The 23,898-nt window shown below is 41.3% G+C and overlaps 1 protein-coding gene across 1 annotated transcript in view; it reads right to left on the bottom strand.

Annotated features, from left to right (window-relative positions):
* Nucleotides 1–22,868, bottom strand: part of LOC101486154 (phosphatidylinositol transfer protein cytoplasmic 1) — a 78,985-nt gene extending 56,117 nt beyond the window's left edge. The window contains exon 1 of the mRNA XM_004539196.5: nucleotides 22,568–22,868. Coding sequence (XP_004539253.1) covers nucleotides 22,568–22,615 — 48 coding nt within the window. The 5' untranslated portion in view covers nucleotides 22,616–22,868. The remainder of the gene's footprint in view (nucleotides 1–22,567) is intronic.
* Nucleotides 22,869–23,898: the final 1,030 nt, after the last annotated feature.

Genomic DNA, 23,898 nt, shown 5'->3' with positions numbered 1-23,898 from the left:
AAAGAGAATCCAATGGATCATCCACTGAGGCCTCTGGGTCCAGTTTTCAGAAATGCGTATCGGAGTCCAATTTCACCTCCCACTGACGTCAAGTCCCTGCTAAGGCCAAAACAGCCCAGCAGCAATGCTTCTCTTCCCTTCTGTATTTTGAGGAAATTACTCAGCTTTTTCCAAAGTATCTGCACTGTTGATCCTTGGCCAGCATGTGTGAGCATGTGAGTTTGGATGTGTGTGTTTAGCTGCGTGTGGCTCTTTGCAGTGACATCAATGGGGGTGCAAAGGGGAAGGAAGTTAGAAAATGTTTGGAGTTGGAGAAAAGACAGAGCCGATCTTTGTAATCACAGAGCAACAGTCTCAGAGTGAGCTTAAATGATGGCTTGACTCAGTTTTATTGCCTCTGCATATCTCAAACTGGTGCTAGAACCAGTACCGAATTATTAATACTAATATCTTGGAAGACATTACTGTGTTATGCAATACATCATACTACAATTTATGTTAAGAAGATCAGGTTCAGCAGGAACTTGACTGTATTACCACACCACAAAGTAAACTCCAAAAAAAGCATGGTTAAAAATTATTTCTCGAGCAAAAACAAAACCTCATCAATTAGTCTCAGACGTTCCCCTCTTGTGTTTCCCTACTTTCGAGCTGATAAAATCACTGTTGTGTCTCTCCTCCCAAAACGGAGCAGACTTCGACTTGACGTCCATCATGTAGGACTACAGCTGGCAAGAACAGCATTTGTCCTCAGATGTAAAGGTTCAGTTTAACCAAAATCTGCAGGAAGCAGAGAACTAGCTCATATGCTGCTACACTGAGCTCACCGAGGCTGCAGGGCATAACAAAGACTGCCGTCGTTAACTGCTCTCCAAGACTGTTCAGTTGCCGTCCTCATGGAGAGACAGCTCATTATTGCTCTGTTGTTTAGTTTTAACAACATGGGCCCACCTGTATTATTTATTCACCCTTTTAAGAAAGGACCACAAATAGAAACCAATTCTGGATTCTCCATGAATAATGCATGGGTAGCATTGTCAGGAACATGACCTCAGTAATAGGTTACTGTTATTTTGTTTAAAAAAACAGGCTGATAAGAAAGATCTCAACGCCACAGTCTTATATTTCTTCAGCAACTTCTTCTGACTAATTGCAACAGTAGCAGTTAATTTGTGATCAATATTTATAACACTGATCCTGCTTTTCAACAGAACTCCCACATTTCCAAAAGAAGCAACACACCAACTTATATTCTCATGTAACTAAAACAACATTTGATTAGTGCCTAACAGTGTCTGCATGTGTATCACCTCTGTTTTCAGCTACCTTTCTAACCTGATAGTGCAAAACACAGCCCAAACACTGTGTGAACACTGTGAAGCAAAACACAAAGGACATTTGCTGTTATGTAGTGTTTTTAGAGATTTAGCTCAATACAAACTGAAGAAATGAAGACCATTCTGAGTTAGGCTCACTGGTATCTCTTAGATGTAGTCCTTTATTTGTATCATTAGAAGGAATGCCCACACACATTCCCACAGAAACACAGAGGAAAGCCTTTGTGATCATTATTAAGCATGTAGAAGATGAACTGGCAGCTCGATAGTCAACATCCTTTGTCCAATATATCCACTATCCCTCCTCTGCACATGTCAAAATCATCTCAGCCTTGCCTCTAACTTTGTCTCCAAACCGCTCAAGCTGAGCTGCCCCTCTAATCTACTCCTTTTGAATCCAGCTCCTCCCAGTTACTCCCAATGAAATCTTAATATCTTCAACTTTGGCTCAGAATCCTGTAGTTTTGCAAGTGTCACTGCCTCCAACTCATAGATCATAGCAAGATTTAACTACAACCTTGTAAACCTCCCTTTAACTCTTGCTCACCCCTGACACTTGTCTCCAGCCACCCCACCCTGTCTCCACTCTCTCCTTTACCGTCCTTTACCCTGGATGGCTGACCCCAGGCATTTAAACTCACCTACCTTTACTGTCTCTCCTCCTTGCAAGTTTACAGTTCCACCCGTCTCCCTATCACTCACACATATACTCTGTCTCACTCCCACCGACTTTCATTCTTTTCCACTCCAGTGCATACCTCCACCTCTCCAGGCTCTCTTCCACCTGCTCTCTACTCTCACAACAGATCACAATGTCATCTGCAAATAAGAGCCTCCTGCCTGACTCATCTGTCAACCTGTCCATCACCATGGCAAACAAGACAGGGCTCAAAGTAGATCCCTAATGTAATCCCACCCCCGCATTGAACGCATCTGTCACTCCTGCCGCACACCTCATCACTGTCTCTCTGTCCTTTGCATGTCCTGCACCACCGTCACATACTCCTCTGCCACTCCTGACTCCCACCTACAGTACAAGAGCTCCTCTCTTGCCACCCTACCATATGCTGTCTCTAAATCCACAAAGATAGTGAAGCCTCTGACCTTTTCTAAACTTCACCCTCAACACTCTCAAACTAAACATCATATCACTAGTGTGCTTCCTCTGGATAAAGTCTTACTGCTGCTCACTGATTGTCACCTCTCTTCCTAACCTAGTTTCTGCAACTCCTTCCCATTTCTTCATGGTATGGCTCATCAGCTTTATCCCTCTGTGGATACTGCAGCTCTGCACATCACCAATACCAGTACACTTCTTCTCCATTCCTCTTCATCCCTTCACTCCTCAAAATCATGTTAACATGTCCACTGCCCTCTCTCCTAGTCATCTGGATCAACTGCCTTCCCAGTTCGTCCTCTTCACAGCTGCCCTCACTTCCTCCTTACTAATCCTCTGCATTTCCTGATTCACTAACTATCCTCCATCCATCCTCTTTTCTCTCTCATTTTCTGCATTCATCAGCTTCTTAAAGTAATCCTTACATCTTCTCAGCACACTCTCTTCACTGGTTAGCACATTTCCATATTCTGTCTTCAATCACCCTTAATGCACATCCTTATGACCTGTTTATAACCTGCTGTACATCTTCTCTGTGTTTGTATATATGGAATTTATACACCTGTCAGCATGGAGATTTAAATATACCAGTATTCATGCATACTACCGTGTGGGTTTCTCTATATAGTATTTTATGTTTTCTATACTTTCAAACACCAGAAAAAAATCTAAACTTGCCTTTCTTTCCCTTCCCTGTTGAATTCTGGGATTGTGGTAGTGGACTTTGAAAAGGGGTTGTCCTTTGAGGAGAAGGATGTGGGATGAGAGTGAGTCATGCACATACAAACACATACGAGCGCGCACACCGAGAAAAGAAATGTGTGGGAAGTGATCAGCAGATGTGTTAGCACCAAACAAACGCTACACTTTGGGGGCCAGAACGCAACAAGCGAGAGAGTCAAAAATTAGCACAGGTTGATCAATATGAGATGAATCATCCCAGGAGCCGGTGAGTCCATGTAACCTCTATAAGTCCTCAAAAAAGACTCAGGACTGAAACCACGGAGACTTAAAGCAGCAAGAACTGGAAACGCTGTGTAAAAATAGATCAAGGATGTGACATATGCCATATAAACCTTTACCTAGCAGGCTGAATCTACTTTGTAGTAGACCTGCCCTTCCCACACTGCTGGCTTGTTCAATCAGTATTAGAAGTTCACACTTGCGCTTCAGTGTTTGGACTTTGTGGGCATTACGTACATGCTGGTTTTTGTATTTACACCAAATCAATCACTTCTCTGCTTGTAGCAACAATTATATTTCCTTAGAAATGGCACCAGCTGCTCTACAGCAGACAGATAACAGGTGTACTAGAAGTTATGGTATTAAAAAGGGAAAATAAAGTAAACAGAGAATAAATTACAGCAACTGAGGGGTTTGTGGAATTTCTGAGGGGCCATAAGGGGCAACCAGACTTTAACAAGAGCCAGAGCTAAGTAGCCTGCTTTTTAAGGCCTCTTTAGGTCTATTTAAAGAGCCTGCACATCTGCCCCCTGTTTGCCTTTCTGGGGCTGTAAAGCCTGGAAAAAGAAAGGAGAGTAAATGGTGATAGAAGAGAAGGGAGATAGTCTTTATGAGATGCACACTTGGATGGCTTGAACCAACAACATCAAATGAACAGAGTGACTTGGGCATACAAATCAAACTTCCCCAGTATTTTTTATTTTTTTCATTTTCACCAGGTGCTACACTGAGGGAGGCTGAACAGAAAAACTGCAGTGTTGTTATGGAAATTCAAATAAGAACGAAAATGAAAAGCACACAGTAGACAACTTAAAGCAGCATTATGTAATTTTTATATGTTAGTGATCCCAAACAGCAGCTGTTTGAAACAGGAGGACATCTCTGCAAACAAAGCTGGTAGTTACCCCTTTTTAAACCATTATGGAATCATTTATTTAAGAAAATGATATTTAATGTCGAGATTTTTTTGGTTCTGGTTTTTGTTTTGGTTTGTTTGGGTTTTTTTTCTTTATACTGAACAGCTTCCCCTCCATTGGATGTTCATAGTGACCTATACCAGTCTCCAAAATGAACCGAAACCACCAACATGTACACTGTACAGTGGTGTTTACTGTATCACTTCCATTTCTTATCAGTAATTCTGATTCTGTGTATAGGTGTATGGTAACATTGCTGGTCATGATGTTTGCTATATTTTTCAGCAAAAATTCAAATTTCAAATTAAAACCTCGACGTATAGATGTTCTCTGTGTCTAGGGTGGTGGTGTTTGGTTTAGGTTCTATCAAGCTACATCCAGACTGGAAGCTTTGAAGCTGATGCCCAGTCGTTTGCAGACGTTCCAGGCTTTAGTTTCCTAGGTAACCCTGTCGTGCATATACTATCAGGTCATATGTCAATCAGCGGTATCCTGTGCTGGTAGCTGCTTCGATTGCTCACTTTCAAGGTGAGAAACGTTCATTTCAAGTTGTGCCCACATGTCCATGCCAGCAGTTATTTTCCCTGGAATCACTTTTAGTCACCGTACGTCTGTCGCTTGTCTTGGTCTTTGGTCGCCACATTGCTTTGAATCACTTCCAGTGTGGACGCAACTTTAGATTGAAAGCAGTTAATTCATTGTGCATTGCTTTGAAGCTGACAGCTGGTTACTTGTCAACATTCTAGGATCGGGTTGCCAAACCAACTAATGTATTTACTACCAGGTCATGTGTCAATTAACAGGACACTGTGCTCTCACTGGTGATTATTGCAAACGCTCGTCTGGAAGCTGAGAAAAGATTATTTCAGGTCCCGCCCCTTGAGGTCAAATGTCTCTGGTCACCACATTGCTGCAAATCTCTTGCAGTGTGGACACAGCTTTATAATTCAACCGTAAGAATTTCTCTTTGCATGGGCAATTAAAATTCTTGTTGCCATCTATCATGCCATATAATTGTTGAACAACTACTTCTAGGATTTTTCTTTTTTTTAAATCTGAAGTTTAGCAGAGACAAAAAAAAAATCCTTAGAATCATTGTCTATGAGAATGCTCAAAAAATATGAGTTTTTAAAACATGATTTAACCGTATATCAATGTTGTTGCAAACAGAAAAGTCTAAAAGGGAACATAAAAGTCTGTGAGAATTACTCTGTGGCTATGTCCATTTGTAGTGTAATGTAGAAATTATTCAAACTAAACAACAATAAAAAATAACACGTTTTTTAAAGCTTGAAACAAACAGACAACAGTCTTCTTGAACCCTACTTAACTTTCCTACATATACAAAAATAAATCTTGTCCGCGTTCCTTAGTAATCCCTTGAGAAATGTTACACAGTATTGCTATAATTGCATTCCTAGGGGTGGGGGTAGGGTCTCTTTGGGTCATTTAGCTTCAGCTGCCATGTACAGTCCTCATCGCTGATTATCCTAGCTGGGCCGAGTCTGGTGATTTTACCATTGCAGAACTTTACAACCCTGTCGTAGCACTTTCATCCATGCAGGGCCTCCACGGGGGCCACCAGCAGGTAAAATATTAAATTCCTAATCCTGCCAATTATAAAACATACTGGATGAGTTGGCACAAAAACTGGTATGACCTCAAAGGACCCACCTGGGGAAATTGCATTACTTCAACAAGCTCAGCTGGTTAGCGCCAGTTAGCGAGCATTAGCAGGCTAATGTTAGCAAGTAGCTCCAAACCACTGCTATACCCATGTACAGTTTCACAGAACCACTAACATGGTTCTGATTTGCTACAGACTACAGTCTCTTTAAAATGTTACAAAACAAGCCACTTATAGGGTTTCCAACAGGCAAGATGACCCCTTTTTAGGATAAAAGCTACAACTGTTAGATTAGCTAATGTATCTTATTAGCCCACCGTTGCCATTAACTGTTTTTACACATATAATTAAAAAAAAAAAAAACAGGTCAAAAGTCTAATTTCTTTCCTTACTGGGATTCCATTATCATTTTTTTTCTGTTTGTTGTCAGAAAGGAGAAAAAAACATAGAAATATTTATTTAACCAGGAGCGTGACCTTCACACATAAAAAAAACTAAAACAAAATGAATACTAAGTGTTTAAAACACAATCAGAATGACAAAAGAGAGAAAACAACTTCTTAAACCAACAATTGCCAGCTTTACAGAAGAGCCATGCTTTCAAATATTAAATGCAAATATATAAATAAAAATAAAAATCATTATTCTTATTATCTGTTCTTTACCCACATCTTTTTATAAAACTGCACAGAGAAGCACATGTGCTCAGTTTCTAATTAAAAACATCGATTTCCTTTTGTACTTTCCTACAAGCTGACTGCCAACTATCAATGTGATCAACCATTCTGTTATCTAAATGATTAGACAAGCACATCTCTCTACTTGCTCCTCCAAACATTATCCCCTTCATCCCCCTACTCTCAACCATGTAGCTTCCATGTATGCACGCACACGCACACACACACACACACACACACACACGGTCAATGCATCTTAGCTGGCATTTTCGCTGCTTAATCCTGCAAATCACACAGCAAATCAACCGTGGTCAGGGCTGACTCGGTGGAAGAGGACACTAAAACCGGGGAAAATTTACACACACACACGCACCTGCACCAGTGAGGGAAGAAATCAATACCTACTCTTCTTTTTCAAAGGAGGAGTTCAAAACATGACCTACCTTTACAATTACGTGGGGAATTGTAACTCGGTGTGGAAAATAATTTGCCCTCTCTCTCACACTCAGGCAGTCCCTTGCAGAGATTGCCTGAGCGTCATTGTGAGCCCATTAAGATAAGACATGAAGTTTATTAGCTTCATTCAGCAAGTGATCTCTGTGTTCCTTCATCAGAATTCCTTCATGCAGAGGCGGCAGGGGAAATACTGGCCTTACATCTAGCCCAGGTTAGTACAAGACAGCACTCCCTTAAAAATCTTGTACCCAAGGAGAGCTCAGCGTACTTGGACAAGGCTCATTTTCAAGTTGAGAAGTTCAAAATGTGCACCTGAATAGCAGTTATTGTGCTGAAATATTCAATCAATTATAAAACAAACTGCAGAAGTTGTTCGATGCAGAGATGATGGTAAATATCAAGCCTTCATTATAATCACTTAAAGGCTATGTAAGCTTTTATTTCACATCCAGATAAAAGCTCTTACCATCTGAAAGCTTGTTTTACTCCTGTGGCATTTCTTGTCAGCTGGTTAAATAAAGAATCATCTCTTGCAAGTAAAATCTAGTGTCGGAGTATTGCAATGTCATTCAATCAGTCCAACACTTTGGATGCATCTAGGATTTCTACCAGTTTAATCACAAGCGGGAGGACCCCCAGCAAGCCCAAAAGCCTTTTAGCACAAAAATATTGATTCGTTCATGTATCTTAGCCCACTGTTCTCATTAACAGTTTTCATGCACATTAACAACCACTTGAACGTCTCATTTCTTTCCTCACTGGGGCTCCGTCATGCATTGTCTTTTTGTTGTCAGAAAAGAGAAAGAAGCTTATGACATTTCATGGTTCATTTAAATTTTGCTGCGTTTAGAGGTATGTGCTGGATTGAATATACACCCTGCTGAAACATAACATAAACAAATGCTTAAAAAAAATAGCAGAGCCTATTAACCTTGGCATCAATGTGTCTAAGCTGAAATTATCCACACTGCAAGCAAGTGATTGGTGCTAAATCCCAGGTTTGGGGTAAAGTAAGACTCATTCAACTGCCTCATTATTTGACAGTTATCCTAGGGATAGCCTTACACCATAATCACTATAATCCAGTCCGCGATCAGGGTAATGGTAGGGAAGGATGGTGCTGGTTACCATAGAAACCAGAGACGATAATGAAGCGTGTCAGCATATAGCTATCTATAGCCTGTCTAATTTGTGTGCGTGTGTGTATGTATGTGCGTGTGTAGGCTGAGATGATAGTTCTTCCAAAGATGCGTTGCACCTGTGTGTGGGCTGCAGGCGTAGCAGCACAGCATGATGACCAGTGTGCGCAAGTGTATTCTTATCCCGAGTGTAAAAGCAGCTCAGTTACACATGGCGGGAGCAAGCTGAAACTTTTCTAAAAGCGATAGAAATAGATTCACTCATAGCCTCATTAATGCCAAATGCGTTTTTGCACACACATGGACAATGACGCACCTGAGAAATTAAGCCTTACTTATTTCAGAAGACGGCAAAGTAACTGACGGAAGTTTGCAAAGTGCAAAAAAACAAAAAAACAAAGCACATTATATTGGTAAAACACTCTTAAAGCTGCTATAATTTCAGTGTCAGGCAGTGAAATCATCCTAATGTAGCAGCAAGCAGCACTAAACCAAAGATGACTTTTTAAACGTATCCTTCCTTCTCCATATTTCATGCAAGTACACCATCTCAGTCTATCTTTGTTCTCCCCCTTCTTCCTCTTATTTGCATGTATTTTACTGAATGAAAGCCTCTGGTGAACCTCCACTTTCCATCTCCATCTTAATACCCTAACCCCATCTTGGTAAATCTTTCCTTCTCGCCTCTTCATGCACTAATGGAGAAAAAAAAGGCAGAAAAAAAAAGAGGGAGCGGGGAGGGGTTGTGGATTTATATTTTCCATTTCTCTGTAATCCTCTGTTGCACTTTCTGTCTAAGTATCTCTGTGGAGAGACAGCAGGGACCAGCAGCTACTGTACAAATACAGGTTCAGCTCTATGCCTGTATACACATACACAAATACAAAATACACACGCACAACATGTGAAACTACAGACGGTGAAAGAGGACCACCGGAACATTAAATTGAATCAGATGGCAACTCACTCTTCATAGATTATAGAGCTAAAGGCTATTCAAGAAAGAAAGGCCAAAGACCTAATCAGGGCAGAACACACAGAACACAGTAAATAGCCAGCCACAAACAGTGTAGCCGAACAAGCACGAGGCCACTTTAAAGCCACTTTCATACTAAAGGTGATAGCGTTATCAGTTTGGCATTTGCTTAAGTATTGAAGATATAAGCCTAAATCAAGCTTTAAGCACCTTGTTGTATTTATTTGGAACTTGTGATAGAACTTTCCCTCTTGCCTCTCAAAACCAGAGCACTACAGTTCAAAAGGAAGTGATTAAAAACATCGTTTAACATGTTATGTGATGCCGTCATTTTTATTTTGCGCTCTTCTGCAGCAAAACACCAGTCTGTGCTGTAACAGGTCTTAGCTGTCGACCAACGCTAGTCTATGGTCATGTGAATTTAGACTCATTATCCACAATATCACAGTACAAGTGCAAAGTCTATATTTGAGTTGCTAAAGTGTGTTTGTACATATTCAGTGGACCGTGAACAAATTCAAATCTGACAGCAGAGGCCACAAGTCAATAGAGGTAACCTTCCCAGATAGCAGTTTACTTCATGTAAACAGACAGTTACATTTGTATAAAGTTAATGCTGGCATGTTATAATTCTTGTATAAATAAGCACTTGTGGAATATAACTGATTTGAAGACATTGTGTGATCTTGAAATTCAAAACAGATTGTTCACTCGGATAATTTTACTCTCAAAAGATGGGACAGCAAGTCTGTTAATAGTATAATGTTAGATCAGCATCACAACTGGATTTAGCACCATGTAGCACTACAAAACACATTAAGGAGCTTCCTAAAAGGGAAATCAAATCACCCTTGAAATTTAACAGTGCTAATAATTGTCCTCTCAGAATCACTTTCAGCGTCACAGCCAGAATCTAGTTTCCTGTGTGCGTTTGTAGGATCATAATTTCCAACACTTTACTCAGACAGAAGTGATGTGTTTACTCTGTTTATCACGTTAACCCCCCCAACCACTCAACCCCTCTATCCCCCACCCTGCACACCCACACACACCCCTCTGCTTTTGGCAGGAATCTACTCAATAATTCATAAAACACAAAAAGGGGGTGTGGAAATTCGGTTGTGGCAAGATAAATAATAGAGCGTGCACGAGCTTGGTTAAAGTGATCATTGGGAAATGCAGGGGTTGCTGTGGAGAGCAGAACCCCACTGACAGCTCAGACATAAGCGCATGTGCGCGATATGACTCTGACACTGCCGTACAATCAATCAGTTTTAATCACCCATTCCCTCATATCGCCTTAACATCGAAGCGAGAGCGACAAAGTTGATGTCTTTTGAATGAATGGGGATGTTTTTGGCACCGATGGTAAGACAGGGGGGGACATTAAATGGCGCCAACTCGAGTGCAGGAAAAAAATTAATGGGAATTTTCCACTGTTCGCACAAATGATTTGGAAAAATGGACAGATTTACTAATGAAATAATATTGAGTGTCTGCCCTAAAATCTATTATTAATAAATACTACATATTGTGTGTTTTGAGTAGTCTCTCGGGACACTCTAGAGGCTCCACAAAGTTCTCTGCTACACCTAAGATATAACAAAAAAAAAAACAGAGCTGAGCTACATCATATCGTCTTTAATAATGTAGGTATACATTTTTACGTGATATAAAAAATGTCATACTGTGATATTGTTGCTATAGCAATGTGATGCATTTACTTCCTGCAGTGCATGCAATAATGAGATAAGCCCAGGCACGTCTGGAAGCAAGAGCCACATCTCGTGCTTCGACGACAATTTACTACCATAGAAAGGAGCCAATTTGGGCACCAGTTTAGCTCTTGGGGTGAGCGGGCGACCATAAACTGTTCCCCTTAAAGGTTTCAATTTCAAATTAGTTTAACCACTGGGGCAACAACCTCCGAGTAAAACCAGGCTACGAAGAAGAAGATATTAGCAGCTGGTGATGTGCAAACAAATGGCTCAACCAAGAATCGCTAGCTTCATCCCACATGACAGGAAGAGCAAACGGTGGATGGAAATTACTGACGTGTTGGAAAAACAGGATTCTAAGCAGCTGTTTAAAAACTCGACCCAAATGCAACATCCCAAAACGATTCTTTAGTTTTTTCAGTTTTCAGTTTGTGACATGCAGCTCCTCAAGACTTACAAAGTTAAGTTGCTCAAGCTATTGTTAAAATAAGCTGCGTTAGGCAATTATGTCATACTTTTATTTAAAATTTGCAGCCAGAACACTATCAGGGCTACTTTTGCTCTTACATCTGACTTGTGCTGTGTCACTGCTTTTGCACTGTAATTGACACTGATGGCAGCTTATTGGAAAAGGACAATTTAAATGCCCTTTATTTACTTATCGATGCTGCTATGTGCAAGCTGCAAGCATCAACAAAATGCTGTTCAGTTTTGGGGGGTTTCTGTACTACATTAAATATCGCTATCACAAATTCTTTCTGAAATGTTGTGATATAGTTTTGAGGCTACATTGTCCACTCCCAATAAAGAGAAACTAAAAAGGAGATCTTCACATACGTCAGCTGCTGCTATAGTGCTTCTATGTGTATGCATATCACTTCACGACGATGAATGCACACACTCCACGCGACTACATTTGCGTTCCCCATGTCTCCATGCGTTATTAGTAGTACACATCATGCATATCAACACTACATCATCATCAGCTCGCCTCTCATCCTTAATTTGTCATACATTACTTCTCTGATGCCCTTGCTGTCTGCTACTGGCACTGACTAATTCATTCACGCAGACCATTCCATGTAATTCCTGTCATCTTTCCTGCAAAATCTCTTCAACCACACCCCTGCGAAAGCTCTCTCGATAAACAACAACAAAAATCTGCGCAAACCCACTTGAGAGCAGCAAATGAATGCCTGTAATGTCAAGTGCTGTAAAGAGTCTGTGTATATTAATTTACACTCATCTTCTATCTAGACTCTAGCCTCTCATCCTTGTATCACATTTGTGCATATTTTGGTGATTTTATACAAGGCAGCATTCGCAATTACACTGAGGGCCAAAGAGAAGAGCAACCCTTTCAACTCTTGTAGCAGGATGTAGAGCAAACAATAAAAAGGAAGTTTACATTTTATTCTAATCTCAGCATGTTTTTTTTTTCTTTTTATAAAGCATCTCCGAGACACGGCATTAGCATATGCACCCAAAGTAGCAAACAGTAAGCATTTTCAGTGACATTTCCCAAATTGAACACAGCAAGAAAGTTGCTTTGGTGTAAAGAATCAGCTGCTTTGTCTCTATTTATAGCCACATTTTACAGATTTAGCAGCCGCCTTCTAACTGTGGCTGCAAGTAGAAAACGTCTCTTATCCCTCCTGTGTGATTTGCTAGCGCGTTGGAAGAAATCCTTTTTTTCTCCATGGTGACACGAGGTTGTTTTATGCCAAGGCTTGATCAAAAAGAGCCTGCGCTGCTCTCATTTAACTCCATTACTTATTTTTATGTGACTTTATGGGAAAACAGAGAATGATTAAGCAATACTCCTAATGATATCCGAGTGGGGTTTTTGTGTGTCGTGCAAATTTCCAATAAGTGATCACTGGGTTTTCACTCTCTCTCAAAACGTTGGGAACTGCTGTCCATCATTTTGAGCTCATTATCAGTCTCGCATAAGCGTCTCAGGCTTCGAGTGCTTGATGCTGCTATAGAGCACAGATCACTGAAGAGCTTGCAATGATCATGTGCCTTACTGTTGAAAACAAAAAAGAGGCACAAATACACTCGTTCCAACTAAAAGTATGGAACATAAAGGAGAGGATCGGTCCAGACGAGGCTGTCAGTGTTGCATGACGACATCATGGAGCTCTTATGTTATGAAAAGACCTTTGTCTCAATACAATCCAGATACACTACCACACCGGCACACAAACACACACACACACAGCCATTTAGGAAATGAGAATAGTCTTCATCCGAGGATAATGGTCCGTCACAACCCATGATGGTTTCCTCTAGAAGAGTAAATGGCAGTAAATGAGACGCTGATTGAATCATAGCATTGTCATGTATACCAGATGGCAAAAAGGTCTTGCACCTTACCACGAAACCAACTAAATAAACAGCATGTAATGGGCCCTGTTTCCCAAACAAACTCTGGGGTGGTCTGGAGGGATCTAACAATGAAGTGCGAAAACAATATACTGAGTAAATGTGCAGCTCTGCTTTTGAATTAAATACTGGTGTTTTGATACAGGGATATCATGGAGCTTTGGGGTCATCTTGAGGTTACGTTAATATACTACGGAAGGCAGGTAATGAATCGAAAACTCAAACTTCCACCTCACTCATCTAACAAGCGCAAAAAGAGAAGTTCCCTACAGCAATCACCAATATCTCACTTTGCAACTTTATTACATTATCCATTCAAACCACAGGAACACCAAAGAAGCATTGCTGTTTTCATTCAGCCATAACAGATTTGTTCTTACATATTTTCTGCCTTTCATCCTGTGGACACATGGAAAATAACTGCTAGTGTCATAAAAATTTGCTCTGGGCCAAAGTATCACTTGACAATGGCAGCCAATCAAGTTAAAGAGACTGATCTTTTTCTGTTCCTCCAACACAAATTAGATATCCTGGGGAAACAGACAATATTTCCAACACATGTAACCCTTTACTGTCTATAGAACAGTTTTACTGAGATAAAATTAGTACATCAAGCGATGGAAGCCAGTGTTGCGTGAAATTGTTCAAACTGCCAAGCTCGAGGGCTCATACAATGTCAGAACAATATGAATGCTTCCATGTGCATTTACAACTGATATTCATCAGTCACAAAATGACTCAGCAATTCAAAATCCTATCATGGTGCTTTGTAAATATCCGCTACATTACAGCTAACAGATGCTAACTGCACTTCTGTGTCCAAGTTGCTTTTAGTCAGCAACATCAATGGTAATCTCAGCTGTGTCGAAGCAGAGCAGGTGTTCAGCTGAAATTAAGCTATGCAAACATAAATTACACTACAGTAAGGTATGCAGGTTTCCTTTGGCAAGTATGTGGGCATGCTACATCAGGATATGCATTCTGTAATGAATTTATACAAAACTGGTAATTGCAAACATATGAATACCACGAAAAAATGTCGAGTTAGAAAACCACCTAGGTGTCCTTTGAACCTACCATCCAGACATCCCTTCAAGCAGTCAGCCAACCCTAAGTCTTCTCATTTATTAAGTCACCCTTCTATATATCAAGCCATCCATTCTCTCTAGCACCTAAAAAAAAAAGCAGTTTCTGCAAAATCTGGCTTTACTACTCCCTCCAAATGATAAACATGGCGGTCAATAATGGATATACCTCTGGGTTTCCTCTAAATGTGTCATTCTTTTCCCAAAAAAGCTGTTATCCCAGCTCAAGTCTTTCAGGAGATTACAGCATTTCACAATCAGATGCTGTCATAATCCTTCAGTTACTGCCAGCGCTAACACCCCATCAAACAGGCATTCAGCCAAAGGCTACTACTGTCTGTCGACTACACCAAACAGACTAAAAACTCATCGATATTCAGTTAATTCAGTTTTGAGAGGGTGTGTTTTTCACTATCCTCTGCTGAATGTCATTATCCTCTGAGTCACTACAGTTAATAAGGAAAAAAGAGGCAATGAGGCCCTGCATCATTTTGTCTTTTCCCTTGAAAACATCGTGCGCTCTTGTGACAACCTTATTCAAATGATACGGTCTAGGTCTACATCTGAGCACAATTCAAAGAGATTCTCCGGTTCCCTTTTCATGACACAGATAAAGCTATTACAGTGTGAAATTGTACTCGCAATGAAAACTTTAAATTCATCCACCAGGGCTACGATCTCAAACAACTGTGCCGATGGTGCCACATAGAGACTCGGGTTAGCCAAAGGTTGACCAAAAATACATATCAAACAAAGACACTGAGGCACAAGTGAGAGCTGCTGCAGAAGGAAAAATATATAATGACAGACAGACAGAAAGAGGAGAAGGAGGAATACATCCATCTGTGTCCTATCCTTTACTGGAAAGGATAGAGAGGTGGCTGATGAATTGTCGAGCGCCACGGTGGCTGATGAATGGCTCAGCTCGTAGGAGAAGAGAGCAGATTTATTCCCAAGGCACTTAAAAGGGAAAATGATTATTTCTTGGCTAAGTGGTTCTGGTTAGTATTACATGTAAATCTTCTGAGATGGAACTTTAAACCAAAACAGAGAAGCTACGCTATGAGTGAACTGCTTCAAAGGCTTGAGTTACACCGAGTCATCCTGGCCGTTATTATTACACTGACAAAATTAAAGTTAATATTAGAGATGGCACGATACCACTTTTTTATGTCCGATACCGATACCGATATCATAAATTTGGATATCTGCCGATGCCGATATGAATCCGATATAGTGTTTTTTAATCAACAAAACTGTTTTTTAAATATCTTGCTGCATTTTGTATAAGTTCATACTCAAGTTTAAAACAACAACTACACTAAAGCTATTCTGTTATACCTGTATCCAAAAAAAATATTTCATAGTTCAGCAATACTGATCAATCTAATAAACTCAAACCTACACCATCCTCCCTATTCTGGTATTTTAAAGAGTACTTAGCGTAAATATTAAGCAACCTAACTAATAGGGTTCCAACTCCCAGCAACAACAAAAATAAATAAATAAAAAATAGGGAACCACCCCTCACGCTACACCTCATGATGCTTAATCGACGTAATCAACCTTAATTTGATGCAGTGTGAAAAAAAATGCACAGAAATCAATTATTTTTCAAGAAATATTAAATAGATTCAACATCTTTCTTCAACAAAATTGCAGACTGCACAGATGGTACCTTCCCAAAGGAAAAAGTACTATAGCTTACTAGGGTATATATATTAGACTTAATAGTTACTATATACAGTAATTGACTTCTATTCATTTTACATCAAATTAAAACTTTGGGTGTCAGATAATTATTTATTAAAAGCTAGACATTTTAAATGAGAATAAGAAAGAAAAGTATGTCTTTGTGCCCCCTTTTCCCTGTTAATGCCCTATCGGCCCCCCTGGCTAAACTTTGCTAGATCCGCCCCTGCACAGTTACCAGCGTCAGCTACGTAGAAAAAGATCCTCGAGTAGAAAGTAATATTAAATACATTCTAACAACAGCTGATCAAGCTTAAACGTGCTGCTGTTGTTCAGCCGCTGGTTTCCTCTTTCTGGTGCAAAGTGGGCCAAAAACAAACTAGAGACACGGACTAGCGACAGAAAAGCCGATCAGCTGATCGTTAAGCAGTTTCATGATTGAAGTAGCAGCAAGAAGAGGCAGTCGCTCCAAATATCGTTTGTTAAGCTTAACGCAGGAATGCTTTACAAACATTCAGAGATGGACTTACACACTTGCTTTACTTCTCTCGGGATAACTTTGTCGAAGATGAAATGCCGGGTTGCTAGCGAAGCTCCAAATGCTATCCAGACCACCGACAGGTCCCGCATGCCACAGCCGCTCTATCACGTGATGCATACTGCTCCGACGTGCTAACGTTCTGAGGTGAGTTACGGTTGCAAGTTTTGTGAGGTGCTTTCGTGATATTTAATGGATCGGATTACATTTTTTATTTTTCTCCGATATCCGATCCAGTAATTTAGGTCAGTATCGGACCGATACCGATACGTAATATCGGATCGGTCCATCTCTAGTTAATATGAGCAAATCTTTTCATTTGCTAGGTGAGTCCAATCTACAACAAGGCTTGTGAGCATTTAGGTGGAAACTTTTGCCACTGCAATTTCAAGACTTATGAATACTTACTTATAAAATCTAAGTTTGAGGCTAAAATGAGCTCATCTCTGAAGCAAATCTAACAATATTACCACTTGGAATGTGTATAAATCCAAGCCTGTGATAAACACAGTTCTCTCTTTCTGCCCTGACTTGTCCACGCCACATGTTTCACTTTGTTTGTCCATCGGCTATTCAGTCCACTGACTAATACATGGTGCCTGACTTTAATCTCCTCTAACATCACGACGCTCTTGTCTTCCAAAAAGACCCTCTTTCTGTCTATGGCTATTGCTGACAAAAACCGTAATTTATCATAAAATTATACAAGGGATTGGTCTGTACTATAAATGTATGTAGACTGACTTCACTTAGCTACATAACACAAAGCAGTAACAAGAACCTGGATATCAAGATATCCTTTTTCAGGAAATAAGATACTGCTTTCAAGAGAACTGACTGGACAACATTTATTTTTATGTGTCATTTTCTTACCTCGAAAATAACCTGCACCAAAGAAGTTTAGGTTTACAGAATAAGTTACTATGGGCGTGTAACCAAATAAACTAAGTTACCTCACGGTTGGTCCTGGCTCAGCTTCGGCGCCTAACAAGCTCATCACTGGACCCACTTCAGTTTGCCTACCAGCCTGGCATTGGAGCGGATGATGCCGTCATTCACCTCCTACATCGTTCCCTCGCTCACCTGGAGACCGCTGGAAGCACTGTGAGAATCATGTTCTTTGATTTCTCCAGTGCCTTCAACACTATTCTTCCCTCGGTTCTGAAGGACAAGCTGGAGAACTCTGGAGTGGACCATCACCTCACTACCTGGATTTTGGACTACCTCACTGACCAACCACAGTATGTGAGGACTCAGGGCTGTGTGTCGGACAGGGTCGTCTGCAGTACGGGGGCCCCACAGGGAACGGTTCTGGCTCCGTTCCTCTTCACCATCTACACTGCAGACTTCTCCCACAATTCCACCCAGTGCTTCCTGCAGAAGTTCTCTGATGACTCTGCAATAGTCGGCCTCATCACTGATGGGGACGACAAGGAGTACAGAGGACTGACTCAAGACTTTGTGGACTGGTGCCAGCTGAACTACCTCCAGATCAACGCCAGTAAAACCAAGGAACTGGTGGTAGACTTCCGCAGGCACAAGCATTCTCCACTGCAACCACTGAACATCCAGGGTATGGACATTGAGGCTGTGGACAGCTACAGGTACCTTGGTGTTCATCTGAACAACAGACTGGACTGGACTCATAACTCAGACGCCCTCTACAGGAAAGGGCAGAGCAGGTTGTACCTGCTGCGGAGACTCAGGTCGTTTGGGGTGGAGGGCCCACTCCTGAAGACCTTCTATGACTCTGTGGTGGCTTCTGCTATCTTTTATGGTGTGGTCTGCTGGGGCGGCAGCATCTCTGCCGGGGACAGGAAGAGACTGAACAGGGTGATCCGAAGGGCCAGCTCTGTTCTAGGATGCCCTCTGGACCCAGTGGAGGTGGTGAGTGACAGGAGAACGGCGGCTAAGCTGTCATCCCTGTTGGACAACGTCTCCCACCCCATGCAGCAGACTGTGACAGCACTGAGCAGCTCCTTCAGTGGGAGACTGCGGCACCCACGGTGTGGGACGGAGAGATTTCGCAGGTCTTTCCTCCCCACTGCTGTCAGACTCCACAACAAAGACTTTAACTGAACAAACACACACATCCACACATGTGCAATAACACTAAGTGCAATAATCCTTTCTGGCATCGTTGTATTTTTACTCAGTTGTATATAGCATTCGTATTCTATTTTTATCTTATTGTATATTTTTATTCTATTTTATTCTACTGTATATAGTATATTATTTTATTCTATTCTGTACAGCTGTGTACTGTATTTATTCTTATTGTATTCTAATTTTTGCGTCATAACTTTTGCACTGTCCACTTCCTGCTGTGACAAAACAAATTTCCCACGTGTGGGACTAATAAAGGTTATCTTATCTTATCTTATCTTATCTCACCAAGACTGAAAACCCCGTGCAAAAACCTTCCACTAACAAAGCTTCATAGTACAGGCCTTGGGTGTTAACATCTAGATGAGAAGCAGCAGCTAGTGTGACTGATCATAAATACTGAAATGTCTAGTTAAAGTTCAGCTAGTATAGCCAACCCGCCGTCTGGTAATGTCTATTTCTTGGCTGAGAGTTGTGACATCATCTGCTGCCTGCCACTCAAATGTGTGGTCAAAAGATTAGATTTGAACAGAGAAAATAATCTCCTATAAGACCACGATGTGCTGTGTTTACACTTCATATTTGAGATTTTAAAAAATGGTAAAGATTGGAAATTAGTGAGCTTTAAAGGTTCTGTGCAAACTGGATTTCTTTCCTTTCTCTCTAATCTTTAAGCTAAGCACAGGAAAATGTTCGCGTGAACATAATAAGGTGTTCTCTGTGTGGTTTCTTTTTTTTCTAGTTTCATGTCCAAAGAAATTGGGAAGACCACTTTCCTCTGTTTAAAGTTGGAAAAAAGAATGAGAAAGGCAGAATATGGATGGAAAAATGCTGCAGCAGTAATACGTCAGGAACACATCCAGACAGGCATCTTAATCATCACCCAGAGATGATTAAGAGGAAAGAGAACTGAGCCTCACAGAGCAGCTCATACACTCTGGTATTGCTAAATGATTCCTTCAGTGCGCATGATGTTTGTTAAACTTGTATAAACACAGCACGGATAACCAGTCCAACCTCAGTAGTAGGGCTCGAATGACGCAACACAGCAAGCAGCAGACAGTGATCTCTTCCCAGAGACGACACACAGAAAGATGTGACCTTACATGTCCCCACGACTCTAAGAATCTAAGTGCACGTACGTACGCAGTATCGGTTTATGACACAAGGGAGCTTATAAGGGGAAAAAAGATCTCCCAGAACTTCCCCCATTACCCCCACTCCACTCCACTCTTCTTGTCCTCTCTGCCATCCTTTCCCTTCTGCTCAGCACATCAACCGGCAGCACAACGCGGTTTGTCCTTATGCCTCATCTGTCTACTCTACCCTTCCGTCTTTCATTATCTTAATCCATCCTTCCTATCCCTTTGGACTGGCAGGAAACTGGATTTTCAGGAGCGAGGGGACGACACTCAGCTCAATGTGTGCAGGCTTGATAAGAATAGTAAGAACAAACAGGCCAAACTACAGCCTAATATGTTTTTCCCCCAGATCATTAAGGAGGTTCCTTTCTGTAACAGGACTGTCAGCAAACAATGGTGCCCTGCTTCCTGTGTTTCATCCAAACATGGATTTATCTTCACAAATAAAAAAAGAAGCAAAGCGCGGGGCCTGTGTGAGCAGTAGTGGATGACCACTCTCCTCCTTGTTTGCTGAAAAGTAAGAGTAATGTCTCCATCCCTGTTTTCTTTTTAACTATCAGATTCTGAGTACAGTACAAAAGCATCAGTGTTTTTGAGCATTTTGGTCCATATTATTTTTTTCTTCACCTTTAACTACATACACGCTACACTCCTTATACTTCCAATTTTACTGTATTTCTAAGAGTATATTTAAGTATTTTGTTTAGCTTCATTGCACCTCATCATACAAACCTCAATAAGGGTTTTAAAGCTTGACAATAACCATAAATAGCAGGGTTTGGGGTTTTTTAAGTTCACTCTGAGTTTACGTGTGCTTTTCATAGTTTGGGTCTAGCCCGACTGCAGAGGAAGGAAAAAATAGCAACAGGAAGTTAAAACAGCAGGTGCCAAAAAGTCAAGCCTCACTGTAACAGCATTTTTGAAAGTACGAACTGGTAAATTAAAGTGTCATTGGCTCAGCATATTCTCATAAATATATACATAAGCGGTTGTCAGGTGCTCCCACGTATCAGCAGACTTGTAAATAAAGGAAAAAACAGCAGCATCCAATGTGGTGCTTTGAATTTTTCGTGCTAGGGTGACCCTCTTGTTGAAAACGCGATTGCAGATTGAGCCTTTGATTACACTGTTCTTGCTTCTCATAACTACCATCTGTTCACAAGTTAAACCGACGTGACAAGAAAGTGCTCGCTATTCCTCTAAGCTTATAAAATGTTCACAGGAAAGGCTGCTTTACTGAATGGAAAAAAAAAGCATGTGTGAACGCTAAGACGCATTATCACCGCACACACACACACCACCACAAAGGTGTTTAAGAACACAGGCATGAGCACACTGTCCCTGTAACACCCTTGTGCAAGAAAATGACTTCTCCCTTTTAACCGCAGGTCTCTACATGAATTGTTGGTGTGAAACTTTGCGTAGTCTCTGTGTTGAGAAAACTGCTGCTGACCATGGCAAGAAAAGTGAACTTATTACATGCGGCAAGATTTTCCCAGTGAATCTAAAATTACTGTGTAAGGCTGTACATGTAAACGGGAGATGCGTGTAACTGCACTTCAGTGCAAAAATCCTCTCTTCCTGCATCTCTAATCATGATTTCCTCAAATCCTGAAGGTGTCAGAAAACAAGAATATAATGAGGGTTACACACATTTGCTGTTGGAGAACTCAATCACCACATCCATGTATGAATCAGAGAGCAAAAATGAGGAAAATATGAATGAATAAGTTCCCCGTAAAAGGCCTGACAAAAAAATGGTCTCATTATCTGCTCACGCTTTACAATACTTGTTTCTTTCCTCAGAGATGACCAAGTCTCATGTGGATTTTACTCTTAAAGTCTGGGGTTGAGGAGATGCCACTGGAAAGCATTGTTCCACGTGACTATACCAGCCCCCAGCCATAAGAACACCACCCCCTATACCCACACATCACAACGACAAGAGGGATGGAGATGAATGAGAAAAACAAAGGCCTGGGTGACAATTGATAAACATGCTGTTGTGCTGTACAGCAAGCATGCCAGGACAAGAGAGCAGCGATCGTCTTCACCTTCTAATTTTAGACTGTGTCACGGGACCAAACAGACAAATAGGTTGAATACAGACAATGGACAATTCTTTCTGACATCGCCGCGTGCGGCACAAGTGCATGCAGGTATCAGTGTGCCGACCCCTGCTCTGCATTGTGTTAGTGTCATCGTGTGCAGCATTACATCAATGCAATGTAATATGCATGTAATTGCCTGCATGTGAGCAAGTTAGAGTGTGCGGCCGTAAGAGGAAGAGTGAGAGCACACTGCCACTGTACGCAATTCTACCACCAGCTGATCAAACAATCGGATCTATGATTGGTTTTATATTTGATGGAAGCGTTTTACGAGCTGTGCAAAGGCACCTGCTTGTATTGGGAGTTCTTTGTGTTGCTATGCGTTATCAGACAAAAAGTAGTGATTTAAAGTGCGAGTAGAAAAGTGCCGATAAAGGCGGAGAAGTGTGCATAAAGCGCAGATAATAGATTAGTCTCCAGTGAAGTTAACCTGAACGCATTTCTCACTTCATATGACCTCCTGCCACATGTCTGGGACAAGCAAACCCATGGCGTTAGCCGCTAAGGTCGTCCGAACAGCACTGAACCCCGCTCGTGATTTAAAAAATAACAAAAGAAACAAGTGGTGGAGAACTTACCTCCTCTACTGTGAGGGGCATGCATATCCTGTACTCCTTCATCAGCATCTTCCCCCCTCTTTTCTGTTTATTCACAATGTGTCAAACCAGCCGAGTAAAGGTTCCCTCCGCCGACCGACGGGATGTGTGTACAGTCTGGAGACGTGTCAGAGCATGTGAGGGGACGCGTAGCCCGAGTTATAAAACGCTCCCGGAGTTCCGGCTCACTACTTTCATCAGAACCAGAGGACGCAGTCTTAGGCGCTGAACGTGAGAGGAGAAGTGAACTCGGTTCTGGGTTGTTCCCTCCCAACACACTGATGACGCGTCAAGTTGAAGCAAATGACGCTGGACACAACCGGAAGTGAGCATATGGACCATTAAAATAAGAGCAGAAGTGTGCGACTGCAATTTGAATTGATCCCGTTTTCTACACATACACATCATTGTTGTTGTTTGGCGACATATTTTTCACTTAACTATTTATACTTTATTCTATTTTGTATTGCCAGAAAGTGGAACTCCATATTCCAAAGGGTCAAAAGGCACAGGTTACTTTTTTTGCAAGTTTCAATTGGAAGTGAGTTTGAGGACAACATTAGGAAAGGTGGTTTGGGCATGTGCAGAGGAGGGACCGTGGATATACTGGACCACGGATGTTAACCATGGGGCTGTCAGGCAGGAGAGGGGGGGGGGAGTCCACAGAGAAGATGAAAGTAGTGAAGAGTTGATGTTGGTTTCACAGAGGAGGATATTTTATTAAGAATAACAATTTTTTAAGAACTTGCATCACTATGGTGTTACATGAAAATGTTGCCCTGTGTGTGGCTTCTTCTTCTTCTTCAGGCTGCTCCTTTTATGGGTCACCACTCACCACAGTAGACCATCTGCCTCCATCTCACCCTGTCACTAGCATCTACCTTCACTACCTCTGCTCCTTGCATCTTCACTGTTTCACCCGTCTTCCTCTCAATCACACACATGTATTCTGTATCTGATGCCTGATGTAATGCCACCCCCACTGTCACTCCTACTGCACACTCACCACTGTCTCACCGTGCTCATATGTATGCTTCACCAACCCTTACATCTTTCTCTGCCACTCCCGGCTTCCTCATACAGTACCACAGTTCCTCTCCTTGCACCCTATCGTGCTTTTTTTTCTAGATCCATTAAAACATAGTGCAACTCCTTCCTCCTTAATGCCTTTAATTTTTAGTCTGAATGTGTTTATATTATGCGAGTTGTTTAATAATTCTGTTCATCATCAAACTGCCAAAACTAATTATATCTGTGGGCATCAAACACTGGTCGAACTTAACTTTCAGTTAATTTGTAAATGACTAAGTACA

This window comes from Maylandia zebra, linkage group LG6 (genome assembly GCF_041146795.1).
Source record: "Maylandia zebra isolate NMK-2024a linkage group LG6, Mzebra_GT3a, whole genome shotgun sequence".
Lineage (NCBI taxonomy): Eukaryota > Metazoa > Chordata > Actinopteri > Cichliformes > Cichlidae > Maylandia > Maylandia zebra.
Note: the sequence above shows the minus strand (reverse complement) of the source record. Positions and strands in the feature narration are given on the sequence as shown.